Here is a 17,098-nt window from a genome sequence, read left to right as displayed (position 1 = left end):
TCATGGTATACCCATAGGTTTGTGTATTATTGGTAAAGGGTTCTAGTACCAAGAAGATAATGACCACAAACACTCATTGAACCTATGCAGAATTTACTTCGCTAAGAAAGAAGTTGCTGGAGTCATTGAAATGATACAATGATCACCACAAAGATCCGATCTCAAACAAATTGAGAACATCTGGGATTTAATAGATGAAAAACTTGACAAATCAAATATTGTTTAAAAAAACTTCATGGAATTGCATTAGACACACTTCGAGTATAATCCAAAAGGCCACTTTGGTTAAATATGTTGTAACAATGTCTGAAAGACTGCCTGCAGTTATTAATTCAAAACACACAAAGTATTAGCTGTATGCTGAATTCAACCACTTCTATTGAGGTTTTGTTGTACTAAATATGAACATTAATAAACTTTTAATGTTTCACTTATGATGTACCTTCTATTGTTCTTGGTTTGTTTTGAATTAAGCACAAAGCTACACAATGGGCTATCTGTGCTCTGCCAACCACGGGTATCTAAACCCGGTTTTTAAGTGTGGAAGTCCGCAGACATACTACTATGCCACTGGGAGGGGGGGTGGAAATTGTTCTTTGAAAGTAGCCTGAAATCTAAATTTTGACTTTGTCCTAACACTTTTGCATGGTACTGCATATACACTTTAGTTTTATTCGATATATATACATATAATTTAGTTTTATTAAAGTGCTCATAATATGTATCAAGTGTCTTATATCGCTATGCTTATAAAGTACCATAATGTATGTAATTAGTTCAACCGAAACGAGCGCATTTGATTAAAACAGATTCTGTTTGTTTGTTTGTTTTGAATTTCGCGCAAAGCTACCCGAGGGTTATCTGCGCTAGCTGTCCCTAATTTAGCAGTGTAAGACTAGAGGAAAGACAGCTAGTCATCATCATCCATCACCAACTCTTAGGCTACTCTTTTACCAACGAATAGTGGGATTGACCGTCACAATATAACGCCCCCACGGCTGAAAGGGCGAGCATGTTTGGTGTTACGGGGACTCACGCCCGCGACCCTCAGATTATGAGTCGAGTGCATTAACCACCTGGCCATGCCGGGCCTGGATAGCCCGATGTAGCTTTGCTATAAAAAACATCAATAATATCTGTCTATCTGAGCTACAATCATCCCCTGTTGGATTCAGCCCTTTGTCAGATCAGTCCAGTATTTCCTACTCTCAGTATACCATGTCCATATGCTTCTAATACTATATCGCCCCCCCCTCTTCTCTTCTGTCTTTCTTTGGTCTTTTGCCTATCCTATTGCTCTTGATGTCCACATATTATCGTAATATTTTGCCAGGTACCCAGCCAATTTCCATTTGGTTCTTAGAACGAACATTACTGCATCTATTAAGTTTTTTGTTTTTTTTATCTGTCTTGTTGTGTTACATGAAATATTTATCTTTTTGAATGGTTTCTATCTTTTTCCTTCGCATTTTTTTGGGCCCAGCACGGTCAAATACTTCAAACATCTGGCCATGCTGGGCCGAGAAAAGAGCGACGGAAAAAGATAGAAGTCATCCAAAGAGCTGAAACGGGGCGTTATAATGAAACGGTTAATCCCACCATTCGTTGGTAAAAAAGTAGCTCAAGAGTTGGGGATGAGTAGTGATGACTAGCTGCCTTCCCTCTAGTTTTACACTGCTAAATTAGGGACGGCTAGCGCAGATAGCCCTCGTGTAGCTTTACGCGAAATTCAAAACAAACCAACCAATAAGTGATGATTACTGCAAGTGTATTCAAAGGTATATATAATATTAATAATACATATAATATTTATAATATATATAATAGTTATATACTGCAAGTGTATTCAAAGGTATATATAATATTAATAATACATATAATATTTATAATATATATAATATTTATAATATATATAATATTTATAATATATATAATAGTTATATACTGCAAGTGTATTCAAAGGTATATATAATATTAATAATACATATAATATTTATAATATATATAATATTTATAATATATATAATATATATTATACTTATAATATTTATGAACTTTGAACTCCAAATAATTAAATATGTTACAGTTTTATAAGGGTTATAAAGAACTCTGTGTCAACTCCACATTTCTACTTCTTTGTTAGCCGATTTTGATTTTGCAAAATGCATTTATTTCAGTTAACTGAAAAGGTGCGAGTTTAAGATATACTATCGGGACGGGTTGGTAGCACTTGCCTACCACTTTTGACAGGCTATAGGCTAGTTTTCATAGAATATAATATCTATAGAAACAATCTAAATATCTAATATTGCTTTGGTTTTAATAACGGATTTTCCACAATTCAGCTAGATTTTGAAAATAATATACCTTTTTTTCCCCATTACGTAACGATTTTTTTTTTTACAAATCAGGAAGAAAAAACACTCTTACTTATATCAAATTCTTAGTTTGTTTACCACAATAAACATTATTATTGCTATATTTGCTGTGTTTGAGTTCCAGAACGATCGATGACTCTCACGTCGCGATTGGTCTAGAGAAATCTACAGTTAGTGGTTGTCAACATTTTAAGCATAGCAAAACGTGACTCGATTTCAGTGAAAATTATTCTACTTAAGTAAAAGTTACGTACGTCGTTTTGTGAAAAATCTGTACGTGATAGAAGGAAATGGATATCATATTTGGATTCGGCGTACAGGAATTACTGTAGAACATCTTAAGACCATAAAACCATCGCAGGCTTTAGTAATCTTTCGATTTCTATAGCGAAAATAATCTAGAAATGATTATAAAAAAATTTCTAGTTAAAGCGCAATAAAAATCGGTAAGACTCAATACATTAACCAATGTCGTATCGTTTTCCTATATATGTTTTGTTTTTTTATATCAACAACTCTGCAGCGGGATATCTGTTATTTGTACACACACACACACACATACAAACGTATCATTTTCGTTTTAGTTATTAATCGAACAGTATTGACTATATAATTTTCCATACACGATCCACATGCACTTGTAGCAGTGTGAAATACTTGCCTTTTTTTATTTTCTACCATCCACGTCTCGAAAAGTCCTGAAAGAAATATTAAATTCAGTAATGACTATACTCTACATCTGAGTGTTTTCTAAATATACTCAGTTCTTAGATTCCAGGTCGTTAGAAACCCATTAGGTTCATTGAAAACGTGCAACATGGTTCATGCTCAAACTATATAATTTTAACCGAGTTTCGACTTTTCATATAAGTTAATCATTGTTCAAGGTTTCAACTGACTCAGCCCACCAGTGGCACAGTGGTATGTCCGCGGACATACACACTAAAAACCGGGTTTCGATACCTGTGGTGGGCAGAGCACAGATAGCCCATTGTGTAGCTTTGTGCTTAATTCTAAACAAACGAAATCAACAGACTCAGTACATTTTGTTTATTGAAATATGTGAAGAGTGTGAAATTATAAGGACTGTGCTTCAGTTTAGCCGATAAGGCTTCAGTTTAGCCCATAAGACACTTATTATATTTCACAATATTCAAGGCTGCGCATGGCAGAGCAATTATCATGCCGTGATATGCTGCGTCTGAAGGTCGCGGGTTCGAATCCCGGTCGCACCAAACATGCTCGCCCTCCCAGCCGTGGGGGCGTTATAATAATACGGTCAATCCCACTATTCGTTGGTAAAAGAGTAGCCCAAGAGTTGGCGGTGGGTGGTGATGACTAGCTGCCTTCCCTCTAGTCTTACACTGCTAAATTAGGGACGGCTAGCGCAGATAGCCCTCGTGTAGCTTTGTGCGAAATTCACAAAAACACCAACACGAAAATGTGTAACAAGTTTATAACTCTTCTCTATATTACCATGTCATTCTTTCCATTTTGTGGCTCTAACGAAAGTTGGTCGTTTCGACGAATCCCAAATCACGAACAAGTTTTATTATATAGTAAAAATGAGAATTGTCTTTATTATGATGGTTTTACTTTCATTCTATAATTACAGTTATTTCAAAACTCCGTTAGCCAAAGGGTTTTTCACAATGGTTATTAATGTTTGGTAGATTATCTTATGGGAGTAAGTTGAGCTATATCGTCACTGAAATAATAATGACGGAACTGTAGCACGTGCTCCATGTAACAGTAGTAAAAATATTGTCGTTCCTGGGCTTTAACGTTTTTGTTGTTGTTGAACCTCACGCAAAGCTATTCGAGAGCTGTCTGCGCTAGCCGCGTCATACATAAATGTGATAGATCAGAGGGTAAATGGTAGATTAAAATCACCTACCGCCAACGGAAAGTAGTACAGACCATCTCGTTGTAACCTACCCACTACTGAAAGGAACAATATGTTCGGTGACGGAATTCTAGCACGTGACCCGCATATTGCGAGTCGATCGCCCTAACGACCGGACCATGCCAGGCAGGTTTAAACGTTCGAAGTCACGCTTGCTAGAACAATATGCTAAAGTGAAAGAAACCCAGAGGCGGATTAGACCGTCGGGATACCGGGCAAAATACCGGTTATAATGTCCCAGTGCTACTAGCTAATCTACTTGTAAACGTTGTACACACGCAATGAAGTTTCTTTCACTATCCTTTCAAACCATTTTCAGACTTTTCATTTTCTAATTTTTGAAATTCTCAGATGTGTTTTTTTTTTTTAATTTCGCGCAAAGCTACACGAGAGCTATCTGCGCTAGACGTCCCTAATTTAGCAGTATAAGACTAGAGGGAAGGCAGCTAGTCTTCACCACCCACCCCCAACTCTTGGGCTACTCTTTTACCAACGAATAGTGGGATTGATTGTCACATTATAACGTTCCCACGGCGGAAATGGCGAGAATATTTAGTGTGACGGGAATTCGAACCCGCGATCCTCAGATTACGAGTCGAACGCCTTAACACACTTGGCCATGCTAAGCCTACTTAGATATGGAAAACAGTTTCAGTTGGACAACATTTAGGGACGAATGGAATTGACATATCAGCTGCTTTAGATACTAACAAAAAAATATAATTCTTAAGAGACTTTAATCATTATAATGCTGGGTTAGTGTTTCGGGTTTTAACTATTTCCTTTTTTATGTTATTGTATTTTGATTTTTATTGTATGTCAGTGTTAAATAATTTGAAGGTTACTAATTTCAAATCATTGTTTAATGAACGAAATCCCTTATAGAAATGGCGACATACAAATGAAGCCCTACCAGAGGAACAAAGACGAGCAGAACCACAGAGACCCGAGTCTGATAATATTTCACCACGTGACGATTACAGCGACGCTTCGTGGCAAGCATTCCAAGCTCAACTCGTTCCCTGCCCAAACTGTGGTCGAACATTTTTTCCTGACCGTTTGCCTATCCACCAAAGGGCATGCAAATCTAAAAGCAATGGCGGAGCTCGAAAAACTAAAGTTGTCAACAACTATTTTAATAAGGAAGTTGAAGACATGGTAAACATTTTACGACTATCTGTAAATTAATAACGTAACGATATATTGAGACGCAAAAAAATAATCTCAAAATAAATTATGTATGTAAATAATTTAAATTTAATGGAATAAATGTCACGAACGTGAATTTTTGTTTTTGTGTAAAGTTGCGTATTACGATTTCAAATAGCTTGAAACTGAGTTAAATGAACAATTTGAATGTAGATGTTAAATAAGTGTTGATATGTATCCAGTTTATGATATTTGCCAACAAGTCTGATACATGCAGTTGTTTTCTAATATAAATATATTTTAATATAAAAACAATAACACAATTCACGCTACCAGTGATTACAAATAACGATTTATGTACAGGAGTTTTATAAACTTACAAACAGTCTCCTATTTGATCTGAAACTTCCTTGGTGTTTTATCGAGGGTTCACGATGAGCAAATTAATCTTGAGTTGATGTAGATACTTAATAGGGAGCTAGTCAGTCTATGTTGATTACATGTCGAGATTTTCACCGCTGAAGTTATATACTATTAGTCTTCGTAAAAATGCTAATGGCCGGTGTGAATCCGCTGGAGTTAAATGGTTTGTAAGGTTCAAAATTCATAAACCTTCTTCGTCAAATATTTGAAGTTCCCAATTCATAAGCGTTGATTACAGTTGTAACTTCCGAGGTTGATAGCAAACTAATATTATATACTGTCTCTTGGCGCATCGTGCTGGTCACATTTATAGGCGTGAAGGGAATTTCTAGAAATTTTAGCCTGCACAACAATACTGATGATACACAAGTGTTTACACACACGTGTTGTCGATTCTCACACTCGAAAATATCATCTACAGCTTTACTGAATAGGCGGAAATTTCACGACACAGATTTAACAGTATAAGTTACGCACATTGCTAAATATAAATGTAACTTAAATATCGATATTAAAACAGATATATGATAGTAAATATCTCACAGTAATCGTCCGAAAAAGGGACATATCTTACTGCTCGGAATAGTCGTGCCATTGTTTTGACGTTATGCACAAAGCTACACGATGGGCTATGTGTGCTCTGCCCACCACAGGTACCGAAACCCGGTTTATGAAGCGTTATAAGTTTGCAGACAATTCGCTGTGCCACTGGAAAAACAGGAATAGTTGTAACTTAATATACGAGTACGTATCAAGTATGACATTTAAAAATAATTAATTATTAAAAAAAAACTGACAAGGTCACGTGTGTTGAAGGAAGTGCTTCACTAAACAACAAATGCACGTAATAACTGGACTGTATGTGTAGGTATTTTGAAACGTTCGAATTTGGTGTGGTTTTATTGTTCAGCTTGTTACATTTACGTTTCCTCTTTCCGCAACTAATTTCTCACATAATTGTCAAGATAGTTCACGTACCCTAGAGGGTGAATGATAAGGTTACGGACTTACAACACTAAAATTCTGGGTTCGATTTCCTGTGATGGATAGAGAGCAGATAGCCCATTGTGTAGTTTTGCGCTTATACAAACAATTCACCTAAAATCAATCGATAGATAGCAGTAAATTATCGAATATTGTCATAACGATTTGTTTGTTTGTTTGTTTGAAGTTAAGTATAAAGCTACACAATATGCTGTCTGTGCTCTGCTCAACACTGGTATCGAAACTTGGTTTATAGCGTTGTAAGTCTGCAGACATGCCGCTATGCCACTGGGAGGCGTTCTCAGAACGTGCAGTTCATTATGACTAACTGTGAGTCCACTGTGAGCCGAAATGAGTCCGACAAATAACTGTTAAGACATGAATGATTAAGGCATTATTATCCTGTATAACCTGGTGTATTCATATTAATAAATTACCTAATTTTAAAATATGTAGGGTGTCTCGAAATTATGTCAACACAGGTTTGAAAATACGAATTACTTTCATATCGGCTCTGCATAAAAATACTATTAGCGTAATTCGAGAAGTGTAGGATGATACCTCAAATCTGTATTATAAGACAAAGAGGGCCCGGCATGGCTAGGTGGTTAAGGCACTCGACTCGTAATCCGAGGGTCGTAGGTTCGAATCCCCGTCACACCAAACATCCTAGCCCTTTCAGCCGTGGAGGCTTTATAATGTGACGGTAAATTCCAGTATTCGTTGGTAAAAGAGTAGCCCAAGAGTTGGCAGTGGGTGGTGATGACTAGCTGTCTTCCCTCTAGTCTTACACTGCAAAATTAGGGACAGCTAGCGCAGATAGTCCTCGAGTAGCTTCGCGCAAATTTCAAAACAAACCAAACAATCTAAGACAAAATCCACAATTTTGCAAAACATAATTTCTGGACAGTCTGTATACAGATATTTTTTACATTATGCACGAACTGAATGATAAAATAATTAGATGCTAATCGTTCTGAATATTGTATTGAATAAAGTTTTCAATTATATATGCTTGTGCATGTGAATAAGTTGAACACATTTGCTTTCCAGAAAATAAACTACTGTTATTCAAATAGCATTAATATAACTGGTGGTTTATTTTGACTGGTTTAAAAGTATTGTTTAAGCGGTTACGAATATTCTGGTCTACCATAAGATGAATCATCTTGTTTATCATTTAAGTTTCGTAATGTATCACATCGTTCTGGTATCTGAAATATTTTAGTTAAAAAGCTTTAAAGCATTAACTTTATTTATCATAATATAAATGATGCTTTTCTTAGCGATATTCTATATGATTGGACGTTTAAAGAAGGCAGTTTTTAAAAACACTTTTTTTAGTCACGTGACGTGTGACAATGAATACGACTATTTGAAAATGGATGCCAAATTCAAACCTGGTGTGAGGACTTGGCAAACACGAAGTTATATACGAGGATATAACAGCCAATGAGAATGAAGTTTTCATTTTCATTGGTGACGGAAATATAACTTCTGTTGGTTCCAAAATAAACAACAAATTAAAACTTTTTTCTTTTCAGACAACAAAGTGAAATGCTTTACGGGTTATAATACGGAGTTTTGATATTTTCCCAACAGCAGACGCCAAGAGAAAATGTTATTAAAAAGAGCCACCTTGTCTCTTGCAACATCTGCAGTCAAGAGGTTGACAACGAGTCCATCTCCTTCCATGAGTCCAACTGCTTACAGAAACGGAAAGTAGGAAACGGTAAAGTGTCTGAAGAACCACTGAGGCCGGAATCCCCAAAACCCGAAACAGTTTTACAAGGTCAGCTCTAACGGAAATATTATGTTATAACTAAAAAAAAATAAAAACAACGAACTAGAAGACATCTCTTTAACTAACTTAATTTGTAACTTACCGATCTAACCAGGAGCTGATTCAAGGGGATTTTACCCGTTTTTCTATTTACACGAATATCTTATATTACACATATTAACTGTCACATATAGTTCAAGAAGACTTTAAATTATTTAAAGATCTTAAAGTATCTGGTCATCCCTTAATTAACGTCCGATTTTAGGTTCAGAAAAAGAGAAAGTATTCCAAACGCTTCTAATGTTATTTTATCAATAATGTTTGTTCCATAATTATTAATTACTTCCTATCAATGATTCACAAGCTTCTGAATGTCACTTCTATAAAATTATTGGGGTTTGGAGGAAAAGAATGTGGAGAGGGTAGTTTTGGCATCTTCATGTGTTCCAAGCTCTTTTCCATCAAGATAGTTCTGCAAACTTCGGGATAGATTGTAATCAGATGGAGCAAGATCTGGAGAATAAGGAGGATATGGAAGTTTTCCCCAATCTTGTTCTTCAATCTTTACAGATGTGATCCTTGCTGTATGGGGCTGTGCAATATCCTGGTGTAACACAACACCTTTACGACTGATCGAAGCAGGCCTCTTTTCTTTTAGTGCAACATTCAAGCGCTCTAACTGTTGACAATAGAAGACTGATGTAATTGTTACATTGAATGGCAGAAACTCAAAGTAGATCACACCAACAATATCCCACCAAACGCTTAACAAGACTTTCTTCGGGTGGAGGTCCATTTTGGGCTGTACTTTAGCCAGTTTACCTGTACTGAGCATTGTCTGCGGCGCTTAACATTTTTACAAAATATCCATTTTTCATCTCCAGTCATCTAACTGTCCAAAATAGGTGAGTTACGATCAAGAGAGTGCAGGGAAGTGTAAATGTCCACTCTTGCTCTGAGGTTGGCTTGTGTTAAATCATGGGGGACCCATTTTCCAAGTTTTGACACCATCCAAGGCTGTTGCAGATGATGGTAAACTGTTGAATGGGTTGACTTAAGCTTCTGTGCTAGTTCTTCAACTGTTACAACACAATTTTCATCAAGTGCAACCAGCAGCAAGTCATCATTAAACTCAACAGAACGACCTGAACGTGACGCATCACTTAAGCTGTAGTCACCTGATCTGAACTTCTGAAGCTACTTCGACATTTTCTTTCATTGAAAGACTCCGCACCATAAACACCTTGAATGTTTCGTGTAGTTTCTGCTGCACTATTGCCTTTTTTAAACTCATAAAGCATTATATGCCTAATGTGCTCCTCAGACACATCTATCTTCATAAGGGTTTATTTGATTAATGATCTGAAAAAGTGAAGATGGGTTAGTTTCTTTTATTTATCTAACATTTTTATGCACATCCTACCACATATTTTAGTCGTCAAAACCTTCTACAAAGACAGAAATGATGATGCACTTTCTGTATCAAATTTTCGGACATTTATTATGGGATGACCTGATACATGTAATAGGGAGGGAAAGACTCAAATACGTCACCAACTCCACCCTCTGCCACTTTTTGGAACTATCCAAATTTTACGTTTTATTGAAAAAATCTAATCAGTTAGCCCCATTCCCAACTAAAATTCTGGGCCAGTCCCTCGTGGGTTTCATAATTATCTTGCCTGATAACTACTCCATAGAAGATATTCATCACTTATTCCTAAACAACTGATATCAGATTCACTTCAATGTCCTTTAAGATAATGATTGAAAAACAAATTGAATACCACCAACTTTGCTTCATGTTTTTATTATTCCTTTACCAGAAGAAGATACAACAGACTGTGATGCTATGGCCCAGGCAGCTTGGCGAATCCATCTGGAACAACTAGTGCCATGTTCTCGTTGTGGTCGTACCTTCTTTCCCGACCGTTTAGCTGTGCATTGCAGAAGCTGCAAAGGTCAAGGTCAGGTTACTGAACATTCACCTCGCTTACCAGTTAAAGGAACTGAACCATTAGAACCCTAATGACGAATCTACAACTAAGAAGCACACGTTGCATGGAACTTCTGTTTATTCAGACTGTAGACACTGATGGTGTATATATATATATAACCATAGTAACTAGTATCATTTTGTACGCCGATCAGCATTCGACATACAAATCCTGTAATTTGCAACTGTAGTTTGGAGCGATTACTTGTAACTGTTTTGAAAGTGAGACTAGAAGAGGAAAAGACAAGGTCTATATCATTGACTACTGTTTTCCAGGAAATAATAACAGTATTGATGTGAAGTTTGGCCTTCAGACAATACTGTAAATGAAACGGACAATGTCCGTTTTGAATATTTTTAAATGTTTTACTTCTGGTAATTCACTTTGTTGACTCAGTGACGATGATGGTAAGAACCAAGTTTGTAAAATGATCAGTTGTAACAAAAATTAACATAATGAAATGATTATGTTTGGGTTATAATTTTATTGCTAAAAATCACCGTCAACAGCAGTGATTCCTAAACTCTAGTGATCCGAAGACCTTTTTTATTCCTTTTTACGGCCTGGCATGACCAGGTGGGTTAAGGCGTTCGACTCGTAATCTGAGGGTCGCGAGTTCGAATCTCCGTCGCACCAAACATGCTCGCCCTTTCAGCTGTGGGGGCGTTACAATGTGACGGTCAATCCAACTGTTCGTTGGTAAAAGAGTAGTTCAAGAGTTGGCGGTAGGTGGTGAGGACTAGCTGCCTTCCTTCTAGTCATACACTGCTAAATTAGGGACGGATAGCACAGTTAGCTCTCGTGTAGCTTTGTGCGAAATTTAAAAACAAAAAAGATTTCTTTTTCTTCGCGGATCCATAACTTGGCCCGAGATGGACAAGTGGTTAGAGCGCTCAACTCGCAATCTGAGGGTCGCTTGTTCAAATTCCCATCACAACAAACATGCTCGCCCTTTCAGTCGTAGTGGCGTTATAACGTACGGTTGATCACAGTATTCGTTGGTCAAAAAATATTCCAAGAGTTGGCGGTAAGTGATGATGACTATCTACCTTCTCTCCAGTCTTACACTGTTGAATTAGGGACGTCTGGCACAGATAGTCCTCGTGTAGCTTTGCGCGAAATTCAAAATAAATAAACCTATCGATATTTTTTGTTTTGATAAGGAGTTTTTTAAAGAGAAAATTTGTATTACAAAATTAAGCATATTAATTGATATAAATTTAATTTTATAAAATAAATAATTCTCTAAATTTTTTGGACATGATATACGGCACCTTGGTATACCCTCGCGGTCCTAGTCTGAGAAACGCTGCTTAGAGGACTTATTTTAACAAAATTGACCGCAAATTCACGCGAGTTAATCAAATTTAACATAATGATATTATTGCTGTAAAGCAATGTATTCTCTGGTGAGTAAGCGACAGTTTACCAAACCATAACGCTAAAACCAGGGGCTCGATTTCCCAAAATGGATATATAGAGTTAAGCTATTCCCTTGAGTAGCTTTGCACAAAAACTGAACAAAATAACAGCAGTATATCAGTTATTACACTGTCTGGATACGAATTGGTTTTGAATATCATTAGAAAGCAAAAGATTGTATACTCCAGTATGGTTTGATATAGTTCTTTTAAGTATGAAACAATCTCTTAAACGAACACAAATAAATCTGGAGAAGATCGTCTTGGGATGAAATATTTATTAGAAAAACTACGTCTCACTGCCAAGTTGATGTCATGTCACAGTTTCAGTGAATGAGTTGAAAGACCTTAGTCTTGTGACGTCACAGTGATGTATTTAGGAGAGTTCGAACAGTTCTGTAAACGAAATAGTTGTGCACAAACCAACTTTGACTGAAGAAGTCCTGTTGTGAAGTTTTATTATTTATTTATTTATTATTTTAATGTCTGATAATTAACTTTACTGATCCAGTGAGAATGACAAATGTAGACCAAATTTTAGATTTTAGGACTTGTAAAAATAACAATACCTTTGAGATGAGTACAACAGTACCATTGAGAAGAATACAACAATACTATTGAGAAGAATACAACAATACTATTGAGATGAGTACAACAATACCATTGAGAAGAGTACAACAGTACCATTGAGAAGAGTACAACAATACTATTGAGAAGAATACAACAATAATATTGAGAAGAATACAACAATACTATTGAGATGAGTACAACAGTACCATTGAGAAGAATACAACAATACTATTGAGAAGAATACAACAATACTATTGAGATGAGTACAACAATACCATTGAGAAGAGTACAACAGTACCATTGAGAAGAGTACAACAATACTATTGAGAAGAATACAACAATAATATTGAGAAGAATACAACAATACTATTGAGATGAGTACAACAGTGCCATTGAGAAGAGTACAACAGTAAAGAAAGAACTAGAAAGAAAAAAGACTGCATTGAAGACAGTGCTTTGAATTTAGTTTTTGAGAGTAGATAGTTTAATTACATAACTGATAAAAAACAAAAACGTAATCACAGTTCGTAGCGGTAGCCATAAGTTACACATAAAAATTGAATTTAAAGAATAAGACATTTAGAATATTTTTCTGTGTAATTTTTTTCTCGAAAATATCCTGGCTCAGTGCCTTTCGATTGTGTTGTACATAATATAGTGAAATAGATTTTAATGTAAAAAGAAATGGACTTCCCTCCTTCGTAACTGATCACTGTGGCCAGTGTTTTAAGGTATTTATAAAATTAATGTTGTTAATTTAATATTATTTTGTTTCTATAATAGTTTGAAGATTTAACTGTCACTGCAAAGAAGCTACCATTTACTTCTGGAAACTAGGTTAAACCCTGTACTACGCCCGGCATGGCCAAGTGGTTAAGACGATCGATTTGTAATCTAAGGGTCGCGGGTTCGAATTCTGGTCGCACCAAACATGCTCGTCCTTTCAGCCGTGGGGGTGTTACAAATGTTCGGTCAGTCCCACTATTCGTTGCTAAAAGAGTAACGCAAAAGTTGGCTGTGGGTGGTGATGACTAGTTGCCTTCCCTCTAGTCTTACATTGCTAAATTAGGGACGACTATCACAGATAGCCCTCGAGTAGCTTTGCGCGAAATTGAAAAAAAAACAACAAAACCTATATCACCCGAACTTTCAGCAATTATAAAAATTTTAGGGCTAAACGTTATGGGCTGCATGTACTCTAAGTGATATGTTGTTTACAACGTAAGCGTGAGTTTATCGGAGTCGTGAGAGCTAATTTTCCACAGTTGTTATCCAATACAAATGTCTTTTAACTACATTTTCTTTATTGACACTAAAATCAACTGATTTACAATATCTTAGTAAACTTTTCTTGTGTAACGTTTTCAAGTTCAGTTTAACATATTCACTATTACATTCTAATTACTCTAGCAATACTAAGGCTCCAACGATATCCATCGCTTTAAGTTATTAAATCTTGATTTGGTTTGAATTTCGCGCAAAGCCACACGAGGGCTTTCTGCACTAGCCGTCCCGGACAAGTTTAGCAGAGGGAAGGCAGCTGGTCATCACCACCCACCGCCAACTCGTTTTACCAACGAATAGTGGAACTTACCGAACATTATAACGCCCCCACGGCTGAAGGGACAAGGATGTTTGGTGTGACGGGGAGTCGAACCCGCGACTCTCGGATTAGGAGTCGAGTGCCTTAACCACCTTGCCATGCTAAGGATTTTAAATCTTGTAAACCGAATATTTCATTATTATTTCTGTAAAAGCGGCTGGCAAAGAACATTTAATTAGCGTATGTATAATATTATCCATCTTCTATCTTTATTGATATAACACTATCGAAATGAAATGCGAACACATTTCTTATCCTAGCCACAGTAATTCAATTTTCTACATGTAGAAGTAATGTCACTACATGAAAACACAAGCGGAAATAATTTCAGAGACCTCGCAAAAAAATCGTTTTGGAATAAAAAAAAGTACTAACAACAAACTTGTCCACATTAAGCCACTCACAAAATTTGGATGAGTTCTGTTATGTAAATTTTAAGTTGTGAAATACAGGTATTATTTTTTTTACTGTTGTTCAAAGATGTAATTTCTGCGCATCCATATTTATTGTACTTAACTTTAATACAATGAAATAAATAAATTACGTACATACTGCGTCTGGTGATAGTTATACAGGTTACATAAAATTAGAAAGATACAAGTGTAACCCAGTTCAGAAGAAAGTCATTTTGTGAAAATGGCATTGTCCTCCATTTCAGCAATGTAGAACGAAGTTGATTCGCACTGTCATATCATGACTGTAATGTTATTTGTTGTTAAGTATTTATGATTTTAAAGAAACAAAACTCGCTTTTCTTAAAGACCATTAGAGGTCCTTAACAACTAAATGTACCATAAGATTTTATTTTAGTCACTAAAACTTGATACTTTGAAAATCGAATATTTTTAATGAGTGCAAATGAGATTTCCACAGCTTCCATGGTTTTCACTTCCACCCTGGCCCGGCATGGCCTAGTGCGTAAGGCGTGCGACTCGTAATCCGAGAGTAGCGGGTTCGAATCCCTGTCGCATCAAACATGGTCGCCCCTTTTAGCCGTGGGGGCGTTATAATATGATGGCCAATTCCATTATTCGTAGGTAAAAAGAGCAGTCCAAGAGTTGGCGATGGGTGGTGATGGCTAGCTGCCTTCCCTCTAGTCTTACACTGCTAAATTAGGGACGGCTAGCGCAGATAGCCCTGGTGTAGCTTTGCGCGAAATTCAAAAACAAACAAATAGTCTTAACTTGATCCACTACTAATTGCCAACTTTTATTACGGTTGTCTGTGTACCTACTGCTACCTATTCCAAGTTCGCAACTTTAATTAAATAAAACAAGCATATTTGATTTAGCAACGCACCTATTTTCGTAATTCCAAACAGTCATTAATAAACAGGTTATGACATCAGAACGTAAAAACACAAATAATGCTCGTTTTCTCTAGGTTGTGTTTTCATGAAGCCTTTTCAATAAATATCGAAAGATTTTTTTAAATTCACCTTGTTTTTCCATTAGTAAAACACATGTAATTATAATAATTAAATACAGGCCATCGCATTGAGTTTCAGTGGGCTTCTGTCTTTTAATATCCTTGGTTCTATGTTGTGTGGTTTTCAAAGTCCTTGTTTTACATTAAATAGGAGCACCAAACACGTACCACTTTATTAACATGAATTTAATATTGCTTGCTTTGTTAGTACATTAACAGAAAACGTTTTCAGACGCGATACTGTTACCTTAACTTTATCAAATGACAAACAAGACACACTTCAAAGACCTTACAAGAAACTTGTATAATTGTTGAATTAAAATCACCGATAAGAAGAGAGATTTTTTTTTTTTATACAGCATAGTTTAAGATTCATTAAATAGTCAAATCGGAGTAGAATTTCTATTTTCATAAAATATGGCATTTGATTACGTAAGTAGTTAAAAGCCATAAAATCTATACTGAAAATAAACTTAAGTACAGATGATATGCTTACATAGAAACTGTATTTAAGTCGTTTAGTAAATGTGGATAAGAAAATTCACGTCAGTTTCTTTTGTGGACAATGAACCCTCAAACAGCGATATATCTATCATATGTCAGTTTATCTTGTAGCTGTGCATTTGCACATGTCCAGCTAATTTTTCAAATAGTTCAAGAGCAAACTTTGCGGGTAATAATCGGAAGGTCCTGGTATGAACGACAAAGCCATCTACCTTCTCTCAAGTGGAGGTAAAACGCTACTGTATGGTTATCATCCAGGTGTGATGGGAATCCACGTGGAAGTTTCCAGGTGTCCAGTCATTAACCACAAATCTGGCATCAGGATTTTGTTTCTGACACTCTTCTGGATCCTAATAGCTCCAAATTTGAACTATGTTCTTATCCCTTATCACAGCTAGATGAACCAAACCTGATGCATGCACTCAGTTGTAGACCTCTCCAACACACAGATATAGGGAATTATATTACCATTTACAGATAATGGACGAGCACGATCAGTGAATCTTGAGTGGGTCTCTGAATCCTCACAGTGAAACGTTAGTATTTAATCAAAGTAGAATAAGAAATTCATTATTGGTACATTTATAGAAGAAAATTCATTGATGTCATTAACTTGTATTATTGGTTATAAATTAACAATAGGGTTTCCATCACTTGTACTTTTAAAAGTACCAAGTAATTTTGTAATATTCAAACTGAAACCATAAAATATATTTAATTATTACTACATAAAGCATAATGTCCTCTCACAGTCAACATTTAGTAATGTTACTATCCACTAAATTTGAGTAAGAACAAACTTTTGTCCAACTGAATTTTGGTTGATTAATAATTATCATATATTACTCATCTGTCCAATTTCTGGATGCAGTGTCACAGGTATAACTAACTGACATTGATCTTATGTTTTTTTTTTTAATTTTGCACAAAGTTTCATGAGGGCTATCTGCAC

The 17,098-nt window shown here is 36.0% G+C and overlaps 1 protein-coding gene across 3 annotated transcripts in view; it reads left to right on the top strand.

Moving 5' to 3' along the window:
* Positions 1–11,766, top strand: part of LOC143222430 (uncharacterized) — a 38,968-nt gene extending 27,202 nt beyond the window's left edge. For 2 of the 3 annotated variants that reach the window (XM_076448935.1, XM_076448936.1), the window contains exons 3-5: positions 5,170–5,442; positions 8,443–8,632; positions 10,450–11,766. In XM_076448935.1, coding sequence (XP_076305050.1) covers positions 5,170–5,442; positions 8,443–8,632; positions 10,450–10,652 — 666 coding nt within the window. In that variant the 3' untranslated portion in view covers positions 10,653–11,766. The remainder of the gene's footprint in view (positions 1–5,169; positions 5,443–8,442; positions 8,633–10,449) is intronic. The other variant, XM_076448937.1, reaches the window with a different exon arrangement.
* The last annotated feature ends 5,332 nt before the right edge of the window (positions 11,767–17,098 follow it).

Source organism: Tachypleus tridentatus, chromosome 8 (assembly GCF_004210375.1).
Source record: "Tachypleus tridentatus isolate NWPU-2018 chromosome 8, ASM421037v1, whole genome shotgun sequence".
Lineage (NCBI taxonomy): Eukaryota > Metazoa > Arthropoda > Merostomata > Xiphosura > Limulidae > Tachypleus > Tachypleus tridentatus.
Note: the sequence above shows the minus strand (reverse complement) of the source record. Positions and strands in the feature narration are given on the sequence as shown.